Below are 26,390 nucleotides of genomic sequence, written 5' to 3' on the forward strand. Positions count from 1 at the left end.
CATTCCTAAGGTAAGTGGTACGAGCTTGTAGATCTGCAAATCCTGAGTAGACTTGCTACTATGTTTGATGCATCAACTGTCTGTTATCTCTGTGAGAGATAGTATTTTAGCTGAATAGTTTTATGAACTGTTTTATTTCATATGTATTTTATTGCATGTATTTTTGCACTTTTGTGGATACTTTGGTATTCAAATAAAGTTTTTGAACTCAACCTGTGCTCAGCCTGCTGGTAGCATGCCAAAGAGCAGTCAAGCTTAATTCAGAGATAATGTGCAAAGTATTTGTGCAACACTTCAAACAGTAAATTAAAAACACACCACAAGAGGATCCCACACTAGTTTAGAAAAATAGAGTTATTCTTAATAAATAAACCAAAATGACAAAAATCCAATCAGCAAAACTGGAGGTATGCAGGTTTTAAAATTTCAGTGAAAATAGCACTGGAAATCACAAAAAAGCTGACTGTTGATATCTCGTTACTCCAGACTGGGACAAAGTCACAAGTTCAGCCAACCACGATGGAGCGCGGGCCAGCTACAGGGTCCAAGTTATGCCTGTTTTACAAGAGTACCTTAAATCCGGGTTTGTTGAGCGTTGCTAGCTTCCGTGCCGAGGATGCATTGTGCAGCTGAGGCAATGTGTTGGTTTTGAGATGATTCAGAGGTATGACAAGAGGTACCGTGTCATTGTCAAAGGTCCCGTCAAGGAGGGCTTGCAATGCGAAGTCTGGCGTCGAAGATTCATTGTGCAATGGAGGAGATAAATCAGTTCCAAGGAGCTGTGTGGCTGTGGTGCGAGAATCTTGTTGTCGTTGAGGCTGCCATCAATGAGAGATGCGTGGTACTGCATCGGGAAAGCTTCTCACAGGCAGCGGTTCAGATGCAGCTGTGGGATCAATGCAAAGTCTTTTGTATCCGAAGTACCCTCACAGCAGAGGCGATGCATCGGTTTCAAAGGTGATGTGTTGAACAGCAAAGGTGATGCGCCGGTTCTGCTGGAGATACGCCGTGGAGAAGATGTATCAGTTCTGCTGGAACCACAGATGGGCTGGCAGAGCACCTTCATGGGGTGGCACCACTTTGCAGGTTAGGACTCACAGGTGGCAGTGTTCAGGTGCCGGGTACAAGGTTGTTGGAGCCTTCTGTCTCTGAGGCTCTGGTCAGGAGGACAGCCAACTTGCCCTTTGAGCTACACTCAATCACTTGACCCATTAACAGGCTATAAGCACTAAATGGCTAAGACAGGAAAATGACAACTTTCTAAAAGTGGCAAAATTATAATTTAGAAATTCGACTTCACCATGAGAGAGGATTTTTCATTACATTCTAAAGATACCAAACATGAACTGGTCACCTGTTCCCATTTGGAAATTACAGCTTATTAAGTGTAATAAGGTAACTCCAATGCTATATTATGGGAGAGGTTGGCCTTGCAGTAGTGGAAAAATAATTTTCAGAGTTTTTCAATGCCAGGACTGGCATGTCCAGGGCCTACCCTAGGGGGACTTATATGTATTAAAAAGGAAGGTTTGGGCCTGGCTAAAGTTTATTTTGCCAGGTCAAACTGGCAGTTTAAAAACTGCACACACCGGCTGCAATGGCAGACTGAGATAAGATTAAAGGAGTTATTTATGTGGATGGCATAATCAGATAATAGTATGTAGCCCTCCCTTCCTCTTGGAACCGACAGAGACCAACTGTGTAGTGCCCCAGGGCTCTTCTCTCAGCCCCACACTCTTCAACATCTAAATGGCCTCCCTCGCAACCATCGTCAGGAACCACTGCTCAACATTATCACCTACAGCGACGACACCTAGTTAATCCTCTCCCTTACCAATGAACCCAACATTACCAGACAACTTCCTAGAAGGTATGAATGCCGTCACCACTGGATGAAGAACAGCTATCTGAAACTCAACTCAGAAAAGATAGAAGTCTTCATCTTTGGCACCAACCCCTCTGCATGGAGCGACCCCTGGTGCCCTCTAAAAATCCATCCACTAACCCCAACTGACAACACACAAAACGTCGGCATCATACTAGACTCATTGCTCACAATGAACAGCCAGAACAAGGCCATCTAATCGACCTGCTTTAACACCCTCCGCATGCTTCGAAATACTTTTCGATGGATTCCAACTGAAGCCAGAAAAATTGTCACGCATGCACTCCTCATCAGCTGACTGGACTACTGCAACGCTCTCTACACCGGAATCAACAAGAAACTCCTCTGCAAACTACAGACTGTCCAGAATGCCGCAGCCAGACTGATCCTTGACATCCCCCCTCGCAGACACATCACCCAACACCTCAGCGACCTCCACTGGATTCCAGTCGAAAGAAGAATAACCTTCAAACTCCACACCCACACATACAAGGCCCTTCACAACACCGGACCCTCATACCTGAACAGCCGCCTCTCCTTTCATGCACCCAAAAGACACCTCCAATGAGCCCATCTCTCTCTGGCCACCGTCACACGTATCAGCAAGAATAGAACGGGAGAAAAGTCCTTCTGCAACCTCACAGCCAAAGCCTGGAACACCCTCCCCCTCTACATTCGGCAATCTCACACACTGCCCCAGGTCAAGAAGGAACTCAATACCTGGCTTTTCCGATGACCCTATCACTCAATGGAGCCACCCCCTTTCTGCCCCAGTGACTTGAGACCCTCACAGGTGAGTAGTTGCGCTTTACCAACCCCATATTGATTGATTGATTGATTGATTGATTGTAGGGTCCTGCACCTTCTTCCTGTTTATTAAAATACCCAGCGTTTGTTGCGGGTGAACACTCCAATGGGGCTCTTGGACCCTTTTTATCCCAATCGCAGAGGATTTACAACCAGAATGGGGTGTCCTCCCTTATTTTAGATGAATCAAAAATCCCTTCTATTCATTATTTGACATGTGCTTATTTATTCCATGTAAGTAATTACATTTTCTAATAAAGATGAAAAAAGTGCTGTTTGTTGTACAGTGCAATCTTTATAGACAGCCGACAAGTATACTGGTTCGGTGGAGGGTTAGATTACGACAGGAAGAAATGGCGCTCAAGCAAGTCCGCAATGGAGTGTGAGATGTGAGCAAGAATTACGGTGCTCCCAGGTCAAGGGAAACAAACCCAAACAAAAACCCCTGCGAGTGTGTGGGTCTGGACCCACACTGAAAATTAGAACCAAGTCCTGTGTACACGTTTAGGGTATTGGTTTTAGTGTAAAAACCACTATTCAAAGTACTTTCTGTGCAGAAATTATGAAGGTCGACATCAGGAATATCTTTAAGATAACTTTTATATCACATTTCTTGATAAGTACAGAAAGAAAAACCAGGCGATTCGTGTTTCGTCACTGGGGAGTAATCCCGTGACTCTTCAGGGCTGGGAAGGACACAAGGAATAGGGTATAATACAAAACAAACAAAAAATCTGGCGCATGAGAAAAGAAACAAATGTGTGGTGATGACTCAGAAAAACACCCCATATAATGTGGAGACCCTATGAGAGTTGTGCAGAAAAGTACAAAAAGTGACTTCACTGCAAACAAAAGAGAAGCGTCTCGTGACCTGTGAAATGGATTCTTTCAATTACTTAGGAGGAAGCAAAACAACATAAGGAAAACAAAATTGATCAGGCCGTATTTAAAATTGCCTCGCAGTTAAGAGATGTATTCAATTCATACTTCCTAACATGGTGGTATTGGTGAAAATTCAGTGTGAGTGGGTGCATCAGTAGTGACTTCACACGATTTTTGTTCACATCAAGACACTTTAGAGATTTGTACAGAAGTCAGAAATTATTTAAATAAGAAACAGAGGAAACAACAAGCAGGAGCACGCTGATGTTGTGTTGATAATATAATACTATTATATAATACTATTGTGAGGTCTGAAAGTGTCATGTGGTCGAAAGCGATAAAAAGCAAGAGTATAGAAAAGTAAAGGATCTACCTGTGGGAAAGAAAAAATAGACTGTGCTGAAGTCTGGGGAAACAAAAGGGCAAAACCGGCTTTTAATGGGAGATCAGCACGCCGGTTGATTACACAGGTTGACAAAAACTGGTTGCGTAGTGAACAAAAGGAGGAATAAAACCAACACTCACCGCTGGACCGGTGATAATTCCAACCCGGTCTTAACATGGGTTCAATTCAAAAGGAGAATGTGGAAGTGCCACATGTGATGGAAGGGGAGGACAGGTCTGTCGAAGTCCCCGGGTGTATCGAATTCCACAGTGCTGGGCGGACATGTAAGTCCGTCTTGCGGAAAGACCTGTAAAAAATGGGGCCTGCTATCAGTGAAGACAATTGTTGTGGAGTAGGGTTGAAAATTATTGTCGGGTGCATGCGGCAGGCTTACCTAGACTGCTTGGTCTGCCCCGATTTCCGGGTTGTGGAAAGAGTTGTGATCACATGAAACGCTATATATCAAGAACTGGTGGAGGACTAGAACGCTAACCATAATGTAACAATGGCGTGCCGGAAGTAAGGGAGTAAAACAAAACGGGGGGCCAGAATTATAATGAGGCTCTCTGTCATAGCTCGTCTCGTTACCCAAAATGTGGAAGGAGACGCATTGACGTGAAGTAATACAGTGCTTTGTCACATTTAATTGAAAAATCGAAAAGCCAGCGGTGCTAACCAGCATGTCCCGAAGAAGTGTCGTGAATGAATATGGAAGCAAATAGAGCCAAAAATGCAAATCGAACACTATGTTGAAATGCGCAATGTTCACTACGCAACCAGTTTTTGTCAACCTGTGTAATCAAACGGCGTACTGATCTCCCATTAAAACCCGGTTTTGCCCTTTTGTTTCCCCAGACTTCCGCACAGTCTATTTTTTCTTTCCCACAGCTAGATCCTTTACTTTTCTATGCTCTTGCTTTTTATCACTTTCGAACGCATGACACTAGACAGCCGACAAGTGTTTCATCCCCTTTGGCTGATATGCCTGGGGATTTCTCAAGGCTGAAAAGGAGATGGGAAAAAAAAAAAACAATGGTCAGAGTTTTAGGATCCTATGTTCCAAAGTGACCATCACCACAGGGTGAAGTGAGGGAACACCAATTACTCTTTGTGCAGAGACTATAAAGAAAAGGTCCGTTGTAGTCTCCTATTGTGTTAAAAAGGTACACATAGTGAACATTGGTGACCCCCTAAGGAGAAGGAATAAGATAGATATAAAGCTAATTGTGTAAGTGCTGGCAAAACCAGGTGTAAGCATTCAAGTAAGACTTAGCATGAGGAGGGGGTAGGAAGAGAAGAAGAAAGAAATGGGAAACAAGTTGTCCCGCTGTGATAAGTGTGATTGTGTGAGTTAACGTGTGAATTACGGTTTTCACTTAGGATTTGAGGCGTATGGACACTGAAACAGAGATTGCTTGCTGAAATAAACAACATAGTCAATAAAACGTACCTTAGAGAATAACAGTTCCACTGCCTCTTCTAAGTGCCTGCCATGGTCTATATGTATCTAGATGAAAATCCATTTATGCTAGTAAGACCTTAGATCAGAAAATCTCATACAGTCAAAATCCCACATTACATTTTCAATGGATTACAGTCTTTGTGCCATTGATCCTCTACACTGCCTCGACAGTTGTTTCAAAATGACAATACTTTCAAGTTCAGAAAATGGAATAATGATAATACATGACAGCCTGCTCTCCTGTTCCATTTACAGGGCTAGGGAAGAGTTCATAAGAAGTCAAAAAGCAAATAAATCTTTGATAAGCAACTGGTACATTGCATGCAGGTGCATTGGTTGCAAATATTTATATGTAGGACCTCTTCATCAATTGGGGCATCCAGTATGTATTTTCAGGAGAAAGTACTTTTTAGCAGGGAGTAGAAATCAATTATAAAACTGTAAATAGCCAGAACTTGCGATATAAGCAGTTCAAGTAGCCAATATCGTGTTAAAATCACATAGCACACTTAAATCACGATATTAGTCCTAAGCTTATTCCCAGATGTCAAGCTGTTTCGAAATGTCATAATTTTGGCACATGAATATCAGGATCAAACTTGTTGCGCTCCAGGTGTTGTTCCTCATTCTAGTTATCAGCTTACAAGTTAGCTCTTAAGAATGGAGAATTTCGGGGTTTGATGCCGTATGCATCAAAATAATGGAGGGCACCCGAGTAAGGAGCGGTAGCCGGTAGACTACCTGCCAGGTAAGTTATGAAGGTATAGGAAGCTATATTTATTTCCTATTGCTGGGGATATTATGAAGTTTGATGTTGTATGCATCGTTGTAATGGGGGGCACCCTGGTAAAGAAAGGTAGTCAGTAAGCTACCCTGCCTGGATATAGCACGCTAGTAGAAACCCTGAGTATGTCAGGCACCAGAGTCTGTTTGGTCCCTACGAGATGCTGAATGATCAATAGCCATGCTCTCCGTGCTATTGGAGTGCATTAGGTCAGAGCATAATATTCCGGTCAATTCAAGCGAAGTGGCCGTAATAAAGCATGATGAAAAAAACATTATTACTAGCTTTTGGAGCGGGTGATCCCTTACCTTAAGTCCTAGGTATTGTGTGAGTCTGTTGTTGTGATGGTAGTCTGCCATGTTTACAGGTCATGTCGACAGTGTCTTTTATGTTGCTTATGGGAGAGCGAAAGGAAAATTTAATCTTTGTCGGGGTCTCCATCTTGGAGTGCGTGAGACTGAGCGTATTCCTTTAGAATGTACAATTTAAAAATGTTCATAGAGGTGATTAAAAATTCATCAATATCAAAGATTATTTCTTGTGATCAATCCTGCATCTATCAGTGCCCAGCACCCTAGTAGCATTTATTTTGCAGGCCCTGGTAGCACAACTTTACAAGGGACTTTTAAGTAAATTAGATATGTCAATTGGGAATAAGCCAGCGTTGCCATGCTTTAAGAATTGAGCACATGCCCACTCTTCACTACATCTCTGGACCCATGGAAGTCTCAGAAAGATTGTTGTGATGCTCTTCTGCAAGAAGGACTGCTAGTCTGCTGCCCTACTGCCTGAGTAAAAAGGACTGGACCGGCATCTGAAATCCAGGACCACCAGAGTGACTCCAAGGGCTAGTTGGCTGTCTCCTGGTAAGAGCCTTAGGAACAGAAAAGGCTTCAGCCACCTTGAATCCAGCACCTAGACTCTGCCTGCTGTTAGTCTAGCCCCCCAGGTGGTCCCACCCCAGTCATGGACCCTTGGGCATAGGCCTTCAGGTGCTCTGCCAGCCCAGCTGTGGTCCAAGCAGAACTGACACAGCACAACTCATTGATTTCCCGCCGCGCATCGGAAGCACTGCTGTGTAACACATCTCCGAAGCAGGACCTCGCAGCTCCTTGGAACCACTGCAATGCGACGCATCCTTGATTCAGGACCTCTCATTGCAGCCCCACAGCTCCTAGGAACCACACCTGCACGATGCATCCTTGACACAGAACGTGTATCGCAACCACGCAGCTCCCCAGAACCGCTGCTGCATGAGACGTTGAACCTCCCAACACACCACAACCAGGATTTAAGATACTTTGTTCAGTGGATCTAACTTGGTCCCTGTAGTTAGCTCGCACTCTATCATGGTTGGCCTGGACTTGTGACTTTGTCCTAGTTCGGTGCAACCAGATAACCACAAGTGGTGCTTTGTGCTTTTAAGCACTCTTTCTACCTAAATCCTTTAAATTGCATATCTATGGTTTTAAGGATTTTAATTTTCTCGTTTTGGTCTCAAATACTTTATTAAATTTGAATCCGTCTTTCTAGACTAGTGTGGGATTTTTCTTGTGTCACATTTCCACGTTATTACTGTCTGAATTGCTGCATAAATACTTTACACAATGCCGCTGCATTAAGCCAGACTGCTTTGGGGCAAGCTATCAGTGGTTAATTTGGGGTTCTCTTTTGACTTCCCCCTGACAGGACTTGTGGTTGCTACTTGAGTGGGGTTTCACACTCCTCAACCAGTAACCCAATTTCCTAAGAACTCAAGACCTTGGTCTCATGTATCTCCCATTCCAAGTAGTGTCTCCGCTGTGTTAAAGCCTCTCTAATTGTCAGAAGTTCTATATCATAGACTGTGCAACTGCATTCAGAAGTGGAAAATGTTATTAAGTTATATGCCACCAAATGCACAGCTTCTGTCACAGGTTCTGTCTGCAGCAGGACAGTTCCAGTAATATATACTGAAGCGTCGGTTTCAACAATGAAAGACAGTTGCGTATAAGGATGTCTGAGAATGGGCACAGTTATGAATGCTGTCCTCAAGGTCTGAAATGCTGCCCTCTCTTCCTTGCCTCATATAAAAAGTTGTTCTTTTTGAGTGAGCAATGTGATCAGCCTCACAGTGGTGGAAAAGTTCAATAAAATGTCTGTAGAAATCTGCAAAGCCTGGATATCTTTGCATTAACAGTGGTGGGGCTGCACATCCTAGAACGGCTCTGACTTTTTTTTATGTCCGCACTTATGGCATCTCTGGATATCTGCAAATCGAAAAAGGTAATGTTATCAGTTTCCAGTACATATTTTTCTGATTTAGCTTACAATTAATGTTTCCATTATTGAGACAGAAATTCTAGGACATGAGTATGATACTGTTGGATCTCTTTGGATTAAATCAAAATATCTTCCAGGTAAAACATTATGAAATGATCTAATAGATCTCTAATAATGTTGCTCACAAAATTCTGGAATGCTTCAGTGTCAATGCATAGACCAAACAACATCAACAAATAAGTATAGCAGTCATTATGAGTATTGAACGCTGTTTTCAGGTCATTTGCCTCACGGTTTCTGACCCAATTGTAGACTTTTCAAAGATCCAGCTTGGAAAAAATCACAGCCTCCTTGATTTGATCCATCAAGACTAATATTAGGGGCAGAGTTTAAATTTATAGATTTCTGACAGAGATGGCATTCAACTCTTGATAGCCCACACATGGCCAATATTCCCCATTTGGTATTGGTATAGAAAAGGTTGGGGATCCTGCAGGTAAGGCGGAATGGCAAATAAACCACTTTTATTCTCCCATGTGGAATGCATGCTTCTGGTATCAAATCCATAGTGCAGTGATATGGATGATGAAGTGGTAGACTGTCAGCTTCTTTGCAACTATAAAAAAATCTGTGAATTATTTATCAACCTCAGGAATTGTTTCTTCTTCATAACTATCACTTGTAACTGGAATATTAATTGCCTTTTGTACAAGTACAAAACTAAGATTCTGAGTCATTTACACCTCTTTTTGAGGAACGCGTTTGTTCCAGCAATACTCTGAACAAATCCTATTAGACTTAATCCTCAGTCTATTCTAGGGCCTTGCTGTCTAAGCCAAGAGGTTCCCACACTAACTGAAAAAGCTACAGCATCAATGATGTCAAAAACAATAGCTTCCACTTGGCCTGATTAAGTAAACTTGAATATTGTGTTTTTCTTTGTAAATGACCCCTGATGTAAGAGTTTTTTGGTTTATACCTTGAATCTCCTCAGGTTTGGCTTGATCCTACAATTGAATATCATTTGTTTGTTGAAATACAAAAAAAATGTATCCATAAAGCAGCCAGTAGCTCCAAAAAAAACAGAGTGCAAATCTGTAAAGGTTCTTTGGTTGTCAAAAGGGCAATAGCCACATAAAAGTGTGCCTACATGTTTATATACGAATTTGTAATCTTCAAGCATGATCTCCATCTGTCTATAGTGAGCTTTCCCAACAACACAGGACATAACTTAAAAATTACTTAATTGGCCACAATACAGACAAGGTTCTTTTTTCATCTCCGCTAGTTATCTTCTATTAATGAAGACTTTTTTGTGCCCCTTAATTGCATAGATTCTATTTCAAGTGTCAGACTGTCTCACTTTTTTCTGAAGAAATTCCCTTCCAAATTTCAGAGGACCTCGCTGTCTTCCTCATTTGCGATTTTCTTCTTGATAGTTGATATAAAGTTCCAAATCAATTAACACTGTTATGGTGACAGGATGATTAACAACTAGAAGATAAACCATCTTTCATTTCTTCTTTTAATCTCTTATGGAAAGCAGCTGCCGCCACTTCAAAAGGTAATAGATTTCCCCTAGCAATTGTTGAAAATGGCTATTATCGGTTACCAAATCTTGGTTACCCTGCCTAGAAACCAATAGCTCAATATGAGCAATCTGTTTGTTTTGCCTTTTACCAAATACTGCCTGGAACTGGTCAATGAATTGATCATAAATCTTTGAACATGGGCTCTAATTTAAGGTAAGTAGTGTGGCCTATATTAATGCATCTTTTGTTAGTCGAAACCAGATAAACATAACCTTGGAAGTATATGTATGGAAACTATTTACATTCACTACAAAGTGTAATTGGCACTGGGTAAAAATGGTTTAAAACAAACAAGGTTCTCTTGAAAATTCATCAGCTGGTGTAAGATTACTTGGCACTCTATTTTTCATGGCTGTCTCGATTCAAGAACCCAATTTAGAACTACTAACTTGGTCACATCTTCTATGGTGGCACTAGACTCTCACTGAGCACCATTGGGGGGCTCAGAAGAGAGACATGTTAACTGATTTACACAATTTAGTAAAAGAGCTCATGCTTACTGACCAGATTCAAGTTCCCTGGCATTGGTTGTGCCAGTATTTGTAATATATTGTCACCAGAAACTGTAATGAGGAGAATAGGAGGTCTAGCAAGCTGTCTGGTTTTAAGGATAGTAGTGTAATTCACCAAACGAATTATAGCTGACAATCCCAATCATCCATGTGTTCCAGCCAAGGCACTGAATGATAATACATTGTTTAGAAACCAGGGAAACATGAGGCAAGGGAAAAAACCACCAGAGACATGGCTTCAGATTGGGTCCAACAACAACATTGGATAGTCTAGGAACCAATGCTCGGGTATCATCGAGAGAGAGCTATCGAGTGAAGATACAGTATGAAACTTTATAAATCAACAAAAACTGAATATATCAAATCAATGGCCTTTATAGTTCACCTCTCTCAGGGTGAGGGCATTCTGTGACTAGCCCTAGTTCTACCAAGAATCAAGCGTGGATCTGAATTGCGAAGGAGAGGATCTGGGGCTGCCCAAGCAGAGCGTAGTAGCATATCAGTGGGATGGTTGAAGAGGTTGCTGCAGGAGCTGATTCAAAAATACCACAGAGGTGCTGCCACGATGGAGAGCAGTAGTAGACTTTTGGTCAAAGTGATAAAGAAGCAAAGAACGTAGCAGGCACAAAGGGGTAAAAATAAAAACATGCTAGAGGACAAGCAGGGAATCTAGACGGGAAAAATAGCAAACAGTGAGGGATCGCAAACACTTAGTGATGAACTGACAGAGGAAAAGTAAGCCAAAACAACTGGGAGATGTTGTCAGGCACTGACCCCTTCGTTGACCTCTTATAGTCCGTGACCCATAAGGCCCCAGAAGTCTCATTCACAAACCTTTGTGACTCCCATACCCAGCTATCATATTAAAGAACAGATTTTTATACACACCATAATTGGGATTTCAAGTTTAATAGTCTCTGGATTCGGGGAACATTGAGACTTACTAGAAGAATTGTCTCCTACATAGTGAGTTTGAAGATTTTTCACCATGGGCCTCTAAAAGACAATAGCCGTGTTCTCTCTTGAAAAGGAGTGAGTACATACATAGCATGTGGACTTTGAGTATCATGCCCTGGTTTTACTGCAGTCCTGTCAGCAGCTAGAAGAGTGCAACAGTAAAGGTGGAGACTATTTTAGCTGTGTTCTCTGTAGAGCAGGGGTCAGTGCTTAATTTGAGCAGGTGCTTTCCGGTGCTCAGGACCGGCACCTAATTGGTTTCTGGTCCTCTGCACCGGCATCTTATTGTCAACACCATACTTATAACAGTCTACCACATGGTGGCGCTGCTCATCTAATTTAGAGATAAGCAGAACAGCGGTTGTTTAGGAATACAATATACATTCAAATTGCTAATACCTGCCTCCCCAGCCATTCCTTTAGTTTGGGGACCTGGAATAATCTGAACTGTTGCATTTACATGGGAGAGAGATGGTTAGTAGTTGTTTTGGCAGCAATGACAAGGGTGATGGGTGGTGCAAGCTGCAGTGGCCTCCTGGTCAGAGCCCTGGCACTCAATATTTTACAAATGAAGGGTGTGTACTCACCTAGCATTTTGAGCATCCTATCCTGGTTTTACTGGAGTCCTGTCGGCAACTACAAGAATGCACCAGCTGATACTAAGCACCAGCAAAGCGTTAGTAAAACGTCAAAATGCGAAGTGCAAAAATCTATTGCCGCGCTGCTAGCTGGATAGTGGGCAGGGACCAGAATATAGATCCTTCTTTGTTTGTTTCAGTAAGACTATATTTGGCATTTTAAAGATAAAACCTTTTGTAGCCTGAGGCAAAATGTTTAGACAAACTTTCGCCAAAACAAAAGAACTTTGCCTCTACTAAATTAAACAAATTAGCGATGCTGGATACAAACTTGAATTGGTTGTGTACCATATCATCATCTGAGAACAGCCCAGATAGTCATAATTTGTAACCTTTGCTTTATCAATACGGATGTTTGTAAATAAAAATTTTAAGACTGTGACTGTATGCTCAAATGAAGACGAGCAATTGAATAATGAATACACTTAGGATGATATAGATGCAACTAAATCTTCAGTTTCAGTGCCTTCAAATTAAGATGTCTCAGACTGCCTTTGGAAAAAGCCCTCAATTATTATTCTCCCCCTGTGGAAATATTTGCAACTAAATGGTAGTACTTCACATCTGAAGAATATATTGCCAAATGAATAAAAACCGTTCAGTTCTGTGATTAGAAGGGCAGATAAATTACAAAAATCAAACTGTATTGAAGCTATATTCCAGATGTAATTTTATTGGCTCAGGATGAACTTAAATACCTTGATTTCAAACTAATTTCTGCCAACATTATTGAATGGGTCTCAGGAAAGAAATTATCGGGGTAAATGTCCACTCAATTGGTTCTTGATGAAGCAAGTGCCTACAGCCCTAATTTGATGATGCATGTAAATATCTAAAGCTATCTAACAATGCAAGATTTGGCGATTGTAAAGGAAGTGTAGGACTGATTCTTACGAATAATTTGTTCTATAACCCTTTTTATTATGCTAAATGCGAGAGTACCCATATAAAGTTTCATACACTCAAAAGCCAAGGTGTGTGGAGTTTCCATGGATATAATTCACTGAAGCATGCTGTGTGCTATCAAATCGTTTACAGAACTATTAAAAACTAATACATTTATGGTGTTTAAAAACCAAACAAAAGCTCCAAATGTGGATATGCTAAAAACTGGCATGGATCCGACCCTCCAGGACAGACTTTGAAGAAGCCTGCTATTGACGGTCCCACAGGTTCTACTTTTTGTAATGGGCATGATAAAAAAAAAAACTTCCCATTGATTATATACTTGTGTCTGTGGAGCACTTTTAGACTTATCTGATTTCCCATTAAGAAAAAAAACATTGGCACGGGTCTGCAGGGGCTCTATGTAGCATTATACTGATGGAAAACTACCAGCACTGATTATTCAGGATTAATTATGGTAGCAATCCAAATACTAGAGAATTGCGGCTACTAGTTAATGACAATACAAGAGGTATGCTAAAATCAGTTTAATATACTATATCGGAAAAGTCTTGGTCCAGCATATTTCTCACTAAGTATTAAAATATCAATGATTCTAATAATGTTGAAGGGGAGTTACCGTTTAGGTCAGACATAGACTTCTTGAGCATGACGCATATACCGCATCTATGAGGTATTATAGTTTACAGTAAAAACAAATCCATCTAAGGCAAATGGCACAGACAATATCTTGGTGGCATTATTATGTTTAGCCTAAATGGTGGGCAATCATATTATGCCCTGTGTATACAAGGGACACTGAGACAGGTATCATTCCTCATTCCTGAAATGGTGCAACCATTAAGGCCATGCATAAGAAGAGGAGTGCAGAAGACCCTGCCAACTACAGATTTATTTATTCAATTCTGTAGCAAAAATCAATGACAGAATTGTGGTAAAACAATTGAATGTCTGGACTAGAGAGTCTTGCCCAATCACCCCTGGGACAAGGAGGGTTTAGATATAATATTTACATCATAGATCATTGCTTTTCTCTGTGGGCAATTGTAAGGAGTCCCAAAGAGGCAGCAAGATTGTTTAGCTGTTGATTCATGTCTTTTAGTTCTGTCTTCCATCTGATTGACCATAGGTGATTGTGGAAAAAGCTAAAAATTAGGAACATTATCATGAGACTTCTTCCTATTCTTCAGAAATTGTCCTCTGACAACTAGGCCCAAGTAAAATCTGACAAACAGGGTTGGTTTGTGCCACTAAAGTTGAAGAATGGATTAAACTTGGCAGACCTTACTGAATGAATATGTATAACCTCAGCTTTTTTAGCCAGAATGGCAAGGAGGCACATAGCATGTCTTTTGTATGCTGACAAATTATTTAACATGGCTTATTACCCAGTAGGCCTACGAAGGAAATCACTAAGTTTGGAATAGTGCTAGAGGAAATACATTGATAATCAATACTTACTAAACCAAGGCTATGATTTTTTGATAGGAAATATTTTACCTACTCCTGATGGTTATCAAAAGTAAGGCTTGAGAAAGGGACAATGTATAAATATTTCACCCTTACTTTCTCTCCAGATTTGAAATGCAGAAATTGAATCAAAGGTTTTATCAATGCAAAAAATTACTTGGATGTTTTCATAGGAAATGTGGAAGTTATTCATCAGCTCCTCTGCTTAAAGATATTCTGGGCAAAAATATTCAACAGGCCCCATATTGAGTCGAATTGTTAGCATTGGATTAGAGGACATGTTGGACAAGAATAGAAAGTCATTGTTAAAAAAATGTATTCCAACAACCTACCAATTCTTCAATAGAATCCAGAGGCTGAAGCTAGGTGTCAAGGCTTGAAATATCCTAGCTCAAACATGATGTCTGAGGTTTTTATTCTCTCTTAACAGATTTAAATTACCAGGAAAGATTTCATGCATACACAAGTGGGCTTTAGAAAATTGATCCAATCTGTTTGTAATGAACTTGTCAGCAAAGAAAATATAGCTTATGTTATGTAACTCTGAGAGTTTCTCATTATATAGGTAAATATTCTAAACAACAGTTGAAAACTCTTGCTTATAATTGCAAAAGACACTGACACATATATTTAGCTGGGAATCTTTAGTTAATTTTTTCAGCTACTTTGCCATCATGGGAAATCTTCCCATATTTAGATAATCTTGAAGATTGGGACATTATTGGGAAATCTTGCATTTAAGAATAGGGGTAAATCCAGCTTGGATGATACTTAAAAGGTCTAATGTGTAGGATACACACGAGAATTTCTAAATATGGTAGTAAGATGTTTGTGAGATTTCAATATTTGAAGTAGTGGAACGTTTATTGAAATATTCTTTCTTTATCAGCAAAAACCAATTGTACACCCAAATTTAAGAAACATAGTTGCAGAACAAGAACTATGACCATTTGCTTCCGTCGCTAAATTCCCTATATTTACATAGCTATTGCAATGGTACTTTTTTGTGTTAAAAGCATGGTTATGGTTGACTAGTACAGATTGTATTTATTACAAATGATATCATTGTATTGGATTGGATTGTAATTGCATTTATATAGCACTTACTGATGAGTAAAAGGGAGGTGGTTAGGGTTTTAGAAAGGATTGTTTTGGTGGTTAGGGTTTTAGAAAGGCTTGTTTTGGGGGATCAAAATTGTAAAAGGTATGAGATGATGCAAGGAGAGGTGGAGTGGGGAAGAGTCTCAAAAGGGTTTTTTGGGGGATCATAGTAGTGATGTGAGGTTTGGGATGAATGAGAGGGTGGAGGTAATGGATATATAATGATAGAGGTATAAGGTGAAAAATAGGGTAGTGCATTGGAAAGAGTAGTAGTAAGAGGGTGAACATGAGCAAGGAAATTAGGGTCAGACACTTAAACATTGACATGAACAGAGTCAACAGCTTTTGCTAGTAAGAGCCCCTCACATTAGTCTCAGAATAGTGCACACATATGAGCTAGTTCCACCTCCCATGGAATAGAACAAGTCAAAACATTCAGCATTTATGTAGTTTTAATCAACCCTAAATCTGGGGGGACAAAATAAAATCCTTACCTCTACAACAGAGAAGGTGATACTAAAAAACACCGCCTAACATATGCAACCTGTGTTCCATAAACAAGAAAAAATATAATTAGCCAGGCCAGACCATCAGCACCAAATACAGAAGCAAGCAAGCTCTTTAAAACCTTTTGAGATCATAAGACTTGTTCCCAACTCACTTCCTCCTCAAAAATACCAAGGATAAAAATATTAGTGAGTATTAGTCAGACTTCCAGACCGGCAGGATTGATGGCAACTTTCAAGTAAGGTTTTGATGACACTCTTTACATACTTCTAGATTTTTGTGCAACATTTGCCATAGTTGGCCTAGCAATACTCCTTACTACCCTGGATATATCATCAGTAAGGATAGCCAAATCGTTCTTTGCATTTTTAAACAATAAAGCATGACTTCTCAAAAGTATGTATGTAAATTGTACCCTGGATGGAAGGATGTGTACAGGCTAATTTCTGTACTCCTATTATATTTGACTTGTACATGGAACCTCTCTGAGCATTCCTTGAAGGATCAAATATAATACTCCACCAACACACACGCAATACCTAGTTTTATCTCAAATCAACAGCTGATCAGGGCATTACCCCTCTGGAAACAACACTGAATTGGATATCGTAATACCACTAATGGTCAAATCCTGTTAAAATGTAGTTTTTACTTCCCAGGAACGCTCATCGTTATCTGGTTTACACCTCTTTAAGTGAGAAACACTGCATCCCTGGGAATCATGCTTTCCTGCCAACTGTACCTTCTCACCTACGTTTTTTAATACATGTTCAAAGGAGCACACTTATTTTTCTGCTTTCTAAGACCCCTAAAAGTCTGGACTATCCTTTTGCTTCAGATGTACTAGCCTGTATCTGACCTTTGCTGCCGGTATAGCTTGTACTTGCATCCCACAGAATATCATGAAAGTATTGTGATTGCAGTGTGCCTGTTTCAGCACTAAAGAGTAGTTGTCAATAGATGCTCTAACTATCCCAATTTGGGGGTTAAACCCTATGTTAACAATGCAGCAACTAGTGGCTTTGCCAATGTGTTTTAGCTATGTTGTACACCAGCCTGGCTTCTGTTCTGCATGACTACAAGTTAGAAGTGAAGAGTTGAGTGGAGGGTCGTAGAGTGGAGTGTTGTAGAATGGAGAAGAGAAATGGAGTAGAGTTGTGGAGTGGCATGCTCTAGAGTGAAGCAGCGTAGAGTAAAGTAGTGTGTCATACAGTAGAGGGGCATATTGTGGAATGTTGTGGAATAGAGTAAAGTAGATTGTCATAGAGTACTGGATGTATTGTGAAGAGGTGTAGAGTTGAGGGGCATAGAGTGGAGTGGTGTAGCACAGAGTGGAGTAAAGTGGCATGGGGTGGAGTGGACTAGAGTGGCCTAGTGTGAAGTGGCAAGGAGTGTCATGGAGTACAATGGCACAACATGGAGTAGAGTAGGGTGGAGAGGTGTAGAATGGAGTGGCGTAGTGTGGACTGTGCATGGTGTGGTGGCACACTACAGACAACACATTTTCAACTGAAATGACAATTACATTAGCACATACAGTATTACTGATGAAACAATAGAGCGCACAAACAATGTGTGGAAATGGCATCACATAGTGTAGTATTTTGTTTTGATCATATTAAAATGTGTTTGCAACACAGTTCTGAATTTCAAAAAAATGTGCTTCATTTCTGCTTTCATAATTCTGAAATAATCTATAATATATTCATAGTTAATTTACAGACATTTACATTTTGTTGTGTGCTAGGAAACAACCTTTTCTTTCTCAGTACTCAACAAGAGTGTTGTCATAAATCCTCTCAGTGTGAAGTCAGGGAAAGAAAAGTAAACACCAAGCTCCCTCGAAATACTGACCCTGACATTTGACCTCGGTCTTTGAATGCACAGCAAATGTGACAAGAAGAACAAAATGTACAGGTCTGTTTACAGAAATCAAGCACTTGTGGAAGAATACAAGGAGCGATGGTAAACAAGGTTTGCTCCCCGGTCGCGACACAGGCATGCTGGATAGCCTAAAACAAATAAAGCCAGCTAATAGAAAGCCAGTAATGTGAGATACAAATGGCAAAGCGAATGGTAAGCAATGGGCGGAATGCTTTCCAAGGAAAGCTTTCAGGATGCTTACAAGATGTCTTTTTGCAACCAGACAGCTGTGCTGCCTGCTAGGCTTCGATAGGCAGAACCTTCCATTCACACACCTTGTGAGGTTTAGCTGCATTTCACTAAAAGCACTTGCTCCTGTTAATCCACAATTATATTACCATGTACCTAGTTTATTTTAATTAAGTAGTTCAAACTTTACCCATACCTTTAGCTAATACAGACACCCCATGCTGTGCTTCAGCCAGAAATTTATTGCAGGACTGATTTCTGTATTCCATGCTCCATTTACTCCACCCTGCCCCTTGTTAGCCCCATCCGGATTTCAATGTACCCATACAGAACGAAGCAACAGATTAGGCCTACAATACCCAATTTAGCAATGTTACTCTTTCTTCTACCAATTTGTTCACCACCCCAAGTTCTGATCACATTATGTGAAGCCATCTTGTCTAACCTCAGGACCACCATGGTCCCACTACTCCACATCCAAACAGCAGGCTGCAGTTTAAGCTTGTTGATTGGCTCCCCAGCACCCAGGCAACCCTGAGCCATCTTTTCACACCTGCCCAGGCCCCTCAAGGGTTTGTTTGGTGAACCCCAAACATTCACCTCCACCTGCTTTTTATGTAATATATAATGCTTTATAAGAAAATGTTATTGATAAACTAATAAAATTTGATAAGAATTTTCATGCTGAGAATAATAGCTCACGAGTTTCCTTCAGAAACTTTTATTTGTTCTTTCTTTGTTTTACTTGTTGTTGCTTGGGTAAGGCATACACTATTTTAGCTTCACACATGGTTTCACTGGCTCATGGTACACACACTACTACTGTTGTCTCTTGTACGGTTTGTACTTCGTGGTTTTAAATACCTCTGCCTTATTTCAGCACCGAAGCTCTAAGGCGGGAACTTGAACGAGAGAAGATGATGAAGAGGCTGTTGATGACCGAACTGTGAAATGCCTCCTCACAACCCATGGCGAATGGACCGGGGGCTTCCACGTGCCTTCCATCTGTCTACATTCCTCTGCGCTCGCACCACATGGCCTCTCGAAGGGTGTTGCTGTGAGCATCTGGCTGCCCTCCGCTGCATTGCTGGTGGTCTCAAGTACTGCTGAAGAGAATTTGTTGGGCATACGCATGAAAGAAAAGCAAGATGGTTTACGGCATCATAGGGGGAGAACCTGCCAGCAACAACCCCTTCTTACATTTGCTGTAATGCACTTTTGAGATACGCCACTCGTGAAAGAATGTGAAGGTTATTTTAGGTAAAGTGAAGAAGAAGGGAGGGTGGGGACTACCGAAGAATGGTTTCCCCACAGAAAGCTTTGTACTGTAAATATGTAAAGAGCTGAACAGAGATTGATGTGACACAATATTTTAATAGCCCTATCAAAGACAAAATGTGCCATTTTGAATAATTCTCACATGTAGACGGGCCATTTGTTAAATATGACATTGACTAGCGGAAACTGTTTGTTTTCGTAACTGAGGGCCAAGGAAAATGACCTTAAATATATGGAAGAAACTTCCCTGAGAAAGCTAGTCTACTCACCATACATTTATGTATAAGATAGTATGTTGTTTGCTTTGAAATACGCAGCCCTATTATACATGAGGTTTTATCCGGTCTTGAATCACCAACTGAATCGAATAAACCAGTATGTGAGTTGGCAGAAGTCAATGAGCGCTATTCATATCACCCGGAGCCTTGTATTGTACAGAAGATAAATATGTTTGTAATATTTCCATGTTTGAGTATTTTGTACAGCCACAAGACAGCCTATTTACTCAAGCTATTTTGTTAGTGTGGCAGAATTGCTGATTGACATTTGAAATAACATGATCACTGACACAAATCACTGTATCTATAACTTAATCCATTATTAACTGATTTTAAACTGTCAGTTTCAATGAATCTACTTTTTTTAGATTCAAAGTATCATTCATGATGTGTCTCTGCACAAACTATTATCATGTGACTTTTTCCAGGCTTACCATCTCAGGAAATATCTCACTGTCGGATGTCATGAATTAATTCAGTTTAAGATTTCACCATACAAGAGCGGAAATAAGACAGATTATCTCCATACAACGTATTAAATAAGCGTGCAAAGATGGCACATTTTTAGGGTCGTATTTATATGAGGGGCTAAGCAATGAGAGCCCTGTGTCGCTTTGGCAGCACGTAAGGTGGCACATGTGTGACGCAGGGCTCTCATAAGGATTTATGAAGCCATGCAAAGCCACCCTGTGTTACTTTGAGCGACCTCATAAATCATGAGTAAGGCAAAACAGCGCAAATCTGCACCAGGATGTGTTCCATGGGCATTGCAGTGGGTTTTCCCAAGCAAGACCCATTGAATTTCGCGCTCCCCCAGATCTACTAAGTTATGTTAAACTTGGGAAGCACCAAATGCGTACGTCTCCTGAGGTGAGGTGTAACAAGGAGAAAAATCCTTATTATTCCTCCTTTTTTTCTCTTCCATGTGTGCTGAAGCACACATAGAAAGAGGAAAACGCCTCGTAAGATTGTTGCCCCTTTATGCACAAAAATAATCCTGCCTGCAACGGAGCCGCCCTTGCACAATGGCGTCTCCGTTGGCGCTAGGCTGCCAAAACGGCGTCAGAGCAGGCAGAAAGGACAGGAATGCAACGTATTGCTTAAATACGCCGCATTCCTGCCCTTTCACTTTGGCATAGGCCAGCACAGCAAGGTGCGTTGCTGTGCTTCCTTACGCCAAAATGCCATATATGAGACCCTTAGTTTCCTGCCTTTAAAGCCACAAAGTACTCTTCAAACACCTCAGGACCTGCAACTTTTTGTTTTTTAAAAGTATTTTAAATTAACTTAATACAAATAATTCATTATGAATAGAAAGTAGAGTAAAGATTTGGCGTGCAGACCTGTGTCATGCCAACTAATTTAGGTCTGATATCCTGAGTCGGTAAAACTCTTTCCACATACTGCCTCTGAGCAGTAAGCACTGACAAACCAACTGATGCAACTGACATTATTGTTAATCTGAATGATATTAATTATTAAACGTATAAGAAACTGAAATTATGGTTTCTGCCTTAAAACCTTCCCTTTTCCAGTAGCTGCAAATAAGAATATTAAAATTACAAGAGCAGAGCGACATGTTGTTTCAAAGTGATCCATTTATGTCTAAAACAGTGAGACACTTTCAGGAACCTCCAAGGGTCTTTCATTACATCAAATCTACTTGCTTCCTTTACGTCCAGTCACATTTCCCCCCTTGCTTTATAATTTAGTATTCTGGTGTTCTTTACTGATTTTTTTCAAAAAGTTTAAACAAGTTTGTAAACGTATTATAATTATGTTCCTTTATTTAGTGCTTCGTATACTTTATACGTACAACTTCACCAAAGTTTGTGTCATTAAAATTAGATGGAGAGAGGCTTTAGGTCAGGCCCTTACTGCTATTGGATTCTTTGGGTCAGCCCCTTTTAGCCATTGCTTATTTTCGTTCAGCCCAGATAAAAAAAATCTTACTGCTATCTGATTGGGCATTAATTAGTTTGTCCTTAAACAGAGCATCCATTGCAAAGCAAGAGATTTGTTGTTTTCAGAGGCATCCGCAGCTGGCAGCTGCTTCATTGCGTCAGTAACGTTTGCTTGAAGTAGGAGCTAAATAAGATTATAAATGCACCTTGATGTTTGTGAGGTGTTTTTTTCCCCAAAGTTTTTTTTTTTGTTGAAAAGAATGTTGCATGAAAGACACACAAAAATGGATCTATTACACAATGAGGTGACCAGTATTTCTCTACTTGTTTACTGTACTTAATTTTTTTTTTATAACGCGGCCTATGTTGGTGTTATTGAGGAAGGCCCTATTTTCAAGATGTCTTCCCTGGTCCATGACTTGCTTCAGTTTGCGTGCCTCATTGATTTCGTACTATTCTCCACATAGAATGCACGTATTGTTAATTGGAACTGTTTTGTTGAGCCTATAATCCCTTCCACTATACGGGAAATGGAAAGGATGTAGCTAGATGAAAATCGACATTAAGTGCCAGAAGGAACTTCATTGCAGGTTTGGAAATCACATCTTTCGTTTATCTCTTGTTGGAACTCTTACTCTTGAACCTTTGCCCTTATTTTCCAAATTATGGTGAAAAACAACGGTATTGGAATGGTACCCATTCTTGCTAATTAAAAATCCCGAAAATATGAAAAACATATACAGCACCCCACAATTTGGTAGTTATTTGGAAGTACCTAAGGCCTCCTTATGCTCACAAGGTTCTAATGGAAGTTACCATCGCAAGCAGGCGGGCACCCTCTTGTTCTTCCTCTCATTCTATCCTAAAGCTCTTGTTGCCCAGGAGACTGATGGATTAGTTGCCTGACACTGCTATTCAATACTGTTTGATGGCAACTCTTGGACGGAAGAAGAATGCAATAGAGAGTCGTGCTAATATAAGACGAGAGAGCTCAGAAGCTGTATTATACATAGTAATCTGGGGACGCAATGGGAATGTGCGTCAGCTTTGTGCACCCCCAGGGCACTGAGGTATTACAGAAGAGGCTGCAGATACTTGTGCAATCCCTTCTGTAAAACTGGTATCACTGGTGCACATGTAGCACCAGTGCCATTTTGAGAGGGCGTTCCCTTATCTTCATGTGGACATAGCCCCATGCAAGTGAGATCATCGCTTTGCCTATGTATCTGCGCCATATTTGGATGCAGGCGCAGAGTTAAACCGGCCCCTAAGGAGGCAAACTGACTGCACCACAAAAAGGTGGTGCGCTGTCACTGTGCCTCCTCGGGGAAGCCCAACAGAAGCTGGAAAGGGGGTCTCATGGAGCCCCAGATATCCCCCTGCAAGTGAGTGCAGTAGCTCAATGTGCCCACCTGCAGGGCGATCTCTGACCCTTCTTTAAAGTGCAGACAGGAGTTGCCTTCAGAGAGAAGCATAGAGTGACTTTGAAGCAGCCGCTCTGTCACTACATGTGCCTCACCCAGGGCAGGATGAGTTGACAGCTTCCCCGAGGACAGAGCATGCATCATAATAGGGTGCACTATCCCTGTTGACACCCGGCGCACCAGTTTTAAAGGTGCACCATGGCGCAAAAAAGGACTTTGTACCCTGATAGTAATACAGGCCCAAGTGGGTAAAGGTGAGCTTGTGGATTTAGGAGGCAAGTGGAGTGAGAGCCATAACTTTTGCTTGGGCAGGGTAAACCTTCAGGCTCACTGGGCAAAGTTGGAATGCATGAATATCGTCAGTATAGTCTGGGGGACATCATTAGAAAGGGGGATCACTGGTCTAAGCAGGATGGATGGGGAATATGTAATTCGTAATGGAGTGTTGCAGTAGTTTGATTAACTTCAGCTCAGGAATCAATGCAGCAAAGAAAAGGCACCAGTTAAACATAGCTAAGTGATATGGCAACCTACACCAACAGCAGAGCCCAACAGAAGCAGTGAGAGAAGTGTCTGTGGGAGGCATGGTAAAAGCATGGCTTTCATTGCAATAGTTGCCTCTGTCTTTTGCTATTGAGCAGATTTTCTCTGTTGTGCTTTATCTATCCAGCTTCAGGCAAATCTAAACATGCGGGTACGATTAATGAGCGATGCTTCAAATCTGAACATACACTAAGCACTACTGAGTTATGAGGCAAATATGAACATGCACAATGGTGATAATCTTGACATATTGTTGAAATTCTTGGCACAATGGCACATACCTATGTGAAATGCTTCCACTAGTATATGGTAATTCTTGACATATTGCGGGGACTTTGGGCATGATAGTACCCACGGTTGATGTAATCCTTGCCCTTGCATAATGTTAGCAATACTTTACATTTTGTGTGCTTTCTTGGCATGATAATGGCGAGTCCTGGTGTAATGCTTGCACTGGCCCAATAGTCATCATTTTGGACATTTTAAACATAATTACTACTTTTCTCTTACTAAGGTCTCATTCTGTAAGATTGGTGTAAACTATGTGCATCCAGCCATGCAGTAACTTTATAACTTTTCATGGAGATTTTCTTAGCTTTAGTGAAAGAAAGTCTTGATTTTATTATAGACACAGAAGCAAGTGTTGTGCTGTCTTTTCTTGCTTTATTTGAATAGCAGCTATTCTTTCTTACATCTATTTGAAAAGCAGCCAAAATAACTACAACTCCCAGCATGCTTAGAGAAAATAACTACAGTATGCTGTCATAAAGAGTAAACAACCAATCACATAAAGTAAACTCTACAAATGTCTTGACTGGGAGCAACAAGTCCTCTTTCCTTGCAGTAGCAGCTTAAGATATTGAAACATCTAAACTGTAATCATACACAATAGAAAAAGCCAAAAATAGGGCACAACAGTTCTTAAAAAAGTTAATAAAAGAACAAAATTAAGGGTACTGAAGATTAAAGTCATTATTAATAATCCACATGTCCTTGCTCATAGGAAGGATTGGAAAAAGTTAAAAATGGATGAGACCCAATTATATGATGAAGTTGAAATTCCTTATTAAGAAGTCCCGTTAGTGCATGAGACTGACGCTATAGGAGAAACAAAGGGAGGGTTAGAATGCACATGTGGAGGGATGATACTAGTGTCCTTTTCTTTAATAAAAATCAATACTTTCTTTCACTAAAGCTAAGGAAATCTCAGTTTTATTACAAGACCCGAAGGCTCCTCTTATACTAGTTTAAAGCATAGCAAGAATTGTATTAGCAACATGAGAAACAGGTTTGCAATAGAAAGTTGTAAAAGTAGAAACATTTATCCAATCAGCAGATTTGAGAATGTCATCAAGACCCGCTCCAGCCTAAAAGGCCTTTAGATTCCATAGCACCTTTAGTAGAGTGAGCTCCAGAATCTCATAATCCACTTAACCCAATGGGGTAAGGTAGGAGATGAAACAGAATTGTAGGGAGTTCTAAAGGATATAAGAAGCTATAGAGCAGATCACTTCCTCAGATCTTTAGTTTTTGAAATATATTCTCTTAAACAACTTCCTGCACATAATTTCGGTGGATCACAGACTTTCAGTTTGTTTCATTTCGTCTACAAACCTGGAAAAATACACCTGAAGACTATATTGTACAGAAGTGATATCTAGAGCTTTGACCTCAGAAAGATGTTTTAAAGAAATTAGACCCAGAAGGACAGTCAATTTTGCAGATAAAAGTTTGAGAGATAAAGAAGAAATATCAGGTTGATTGTGGAAAACTTTTGTAAAATTACATTTACTTCCCACATTGAATTGTATTTTAGTAGAGGAGGTTTCCAAATTTTGTGAAGAATAAAAGCATGTTTGGAGTTATAGTGGGTGTGGCAGTAAAGTTATTGGACAAAGAAGGACAAGGACATTCGGAACAAAGTCAACGAAGGGAACTTTCATTCAAAGGTTGCCTCAGATTGTAAGAGATATAAAGGGATACGTGCTCTTAAGGAGACCATTCTGTGAAATTTGAGTGACGGATAAGAGTAGGATCAAACATCGGTTGACATGAAAAGTCAAGTAGGGTTTCAGAAGAATTATTAGTACTAGTTTTAGATGACTCTCCCAATGCATTAGGAGAAGTTTTACGCCTCCTCTCTGCAGGCCCAGACCAGATCATTATGTCTGGATCATCCTTATCCATATGATTATCCGTGTCACCAATATTGTCATCTGTGACTCGTAAATGAACAGCATTAATAGAGCATTTAAGCTTTTTTGAAATATTACCTACCTCAGAAAGAGGTTGCAAAGAAGGAGATTCTTTAGATGTATTTGTATTACCTGAAAATGTTTTGGGGCATTTTTGGCACTAATAACTTTGAAGCATTCGCCAATATCTTTTGCATGGAAGCTTCAATCAAAAGTCTTAGAAATATTTGACATTGACATTGAATCAGATACAGCATGTTGTATTGAATCTTCTATAAAAAGTGTGTCCTCTTCATCTGCAGAGTAAGTCTCCATTGTTTAATAAATTATAACACTATATATTATAGAGTTCAAAATCTAATTTTGTTAAGTTCAAAGTTAAAATATCTTTGAAAAGTCTGAAGTGGAAATGAACTATTGGCTTGTGCAAACAGTCACTCATAACGCTTAGGCCAAGGGGCGTGACCTAAAGATGGCAGGTGGGCCTATAGACATGTAGTTGAGGA

At 40.5% G+C, this 26,390-nt stretch overlaps 1 protein-coding gene across 1 annotated transcript in view; it reads left to right on the forward strand.

Moving 5' to 3' along the window:
* Window positions 1-20,347, forward strand: part of LOC146822649 (band 4.1-like protein 4B) — a 1,026,350-nt gene extending 1,006,003 nt beyond the window's left edge. The window contains exon 11 of the mRNA XM_085606258.1: window positions 19,143-20,347. Coding sequence (XP_085462384.1) covers window positions 19,143-19,212 — 70 coding nt within the window. The 3' untranslated portion in view covers window positions 19,213-20,347. The remainder of the gene's footprint in view (window positions 1-19,142) is intronic.
* Window positions 20,348-26,390: the final 6,043 nt, after the last annotated feature.

This window comes from Triturus cristatus, chromosome 5_2 (genome assembly GCF_964204655.1).
Source record: "Triturus cristatus chromosome 5_2, aTriCri1.1, whole genome shotgun sequence".
NCBI lineage: Eukaryota > Metazoa > Chordata > Amphibia > Caudata > Salamandridae > Triturus > Triturus cristatus.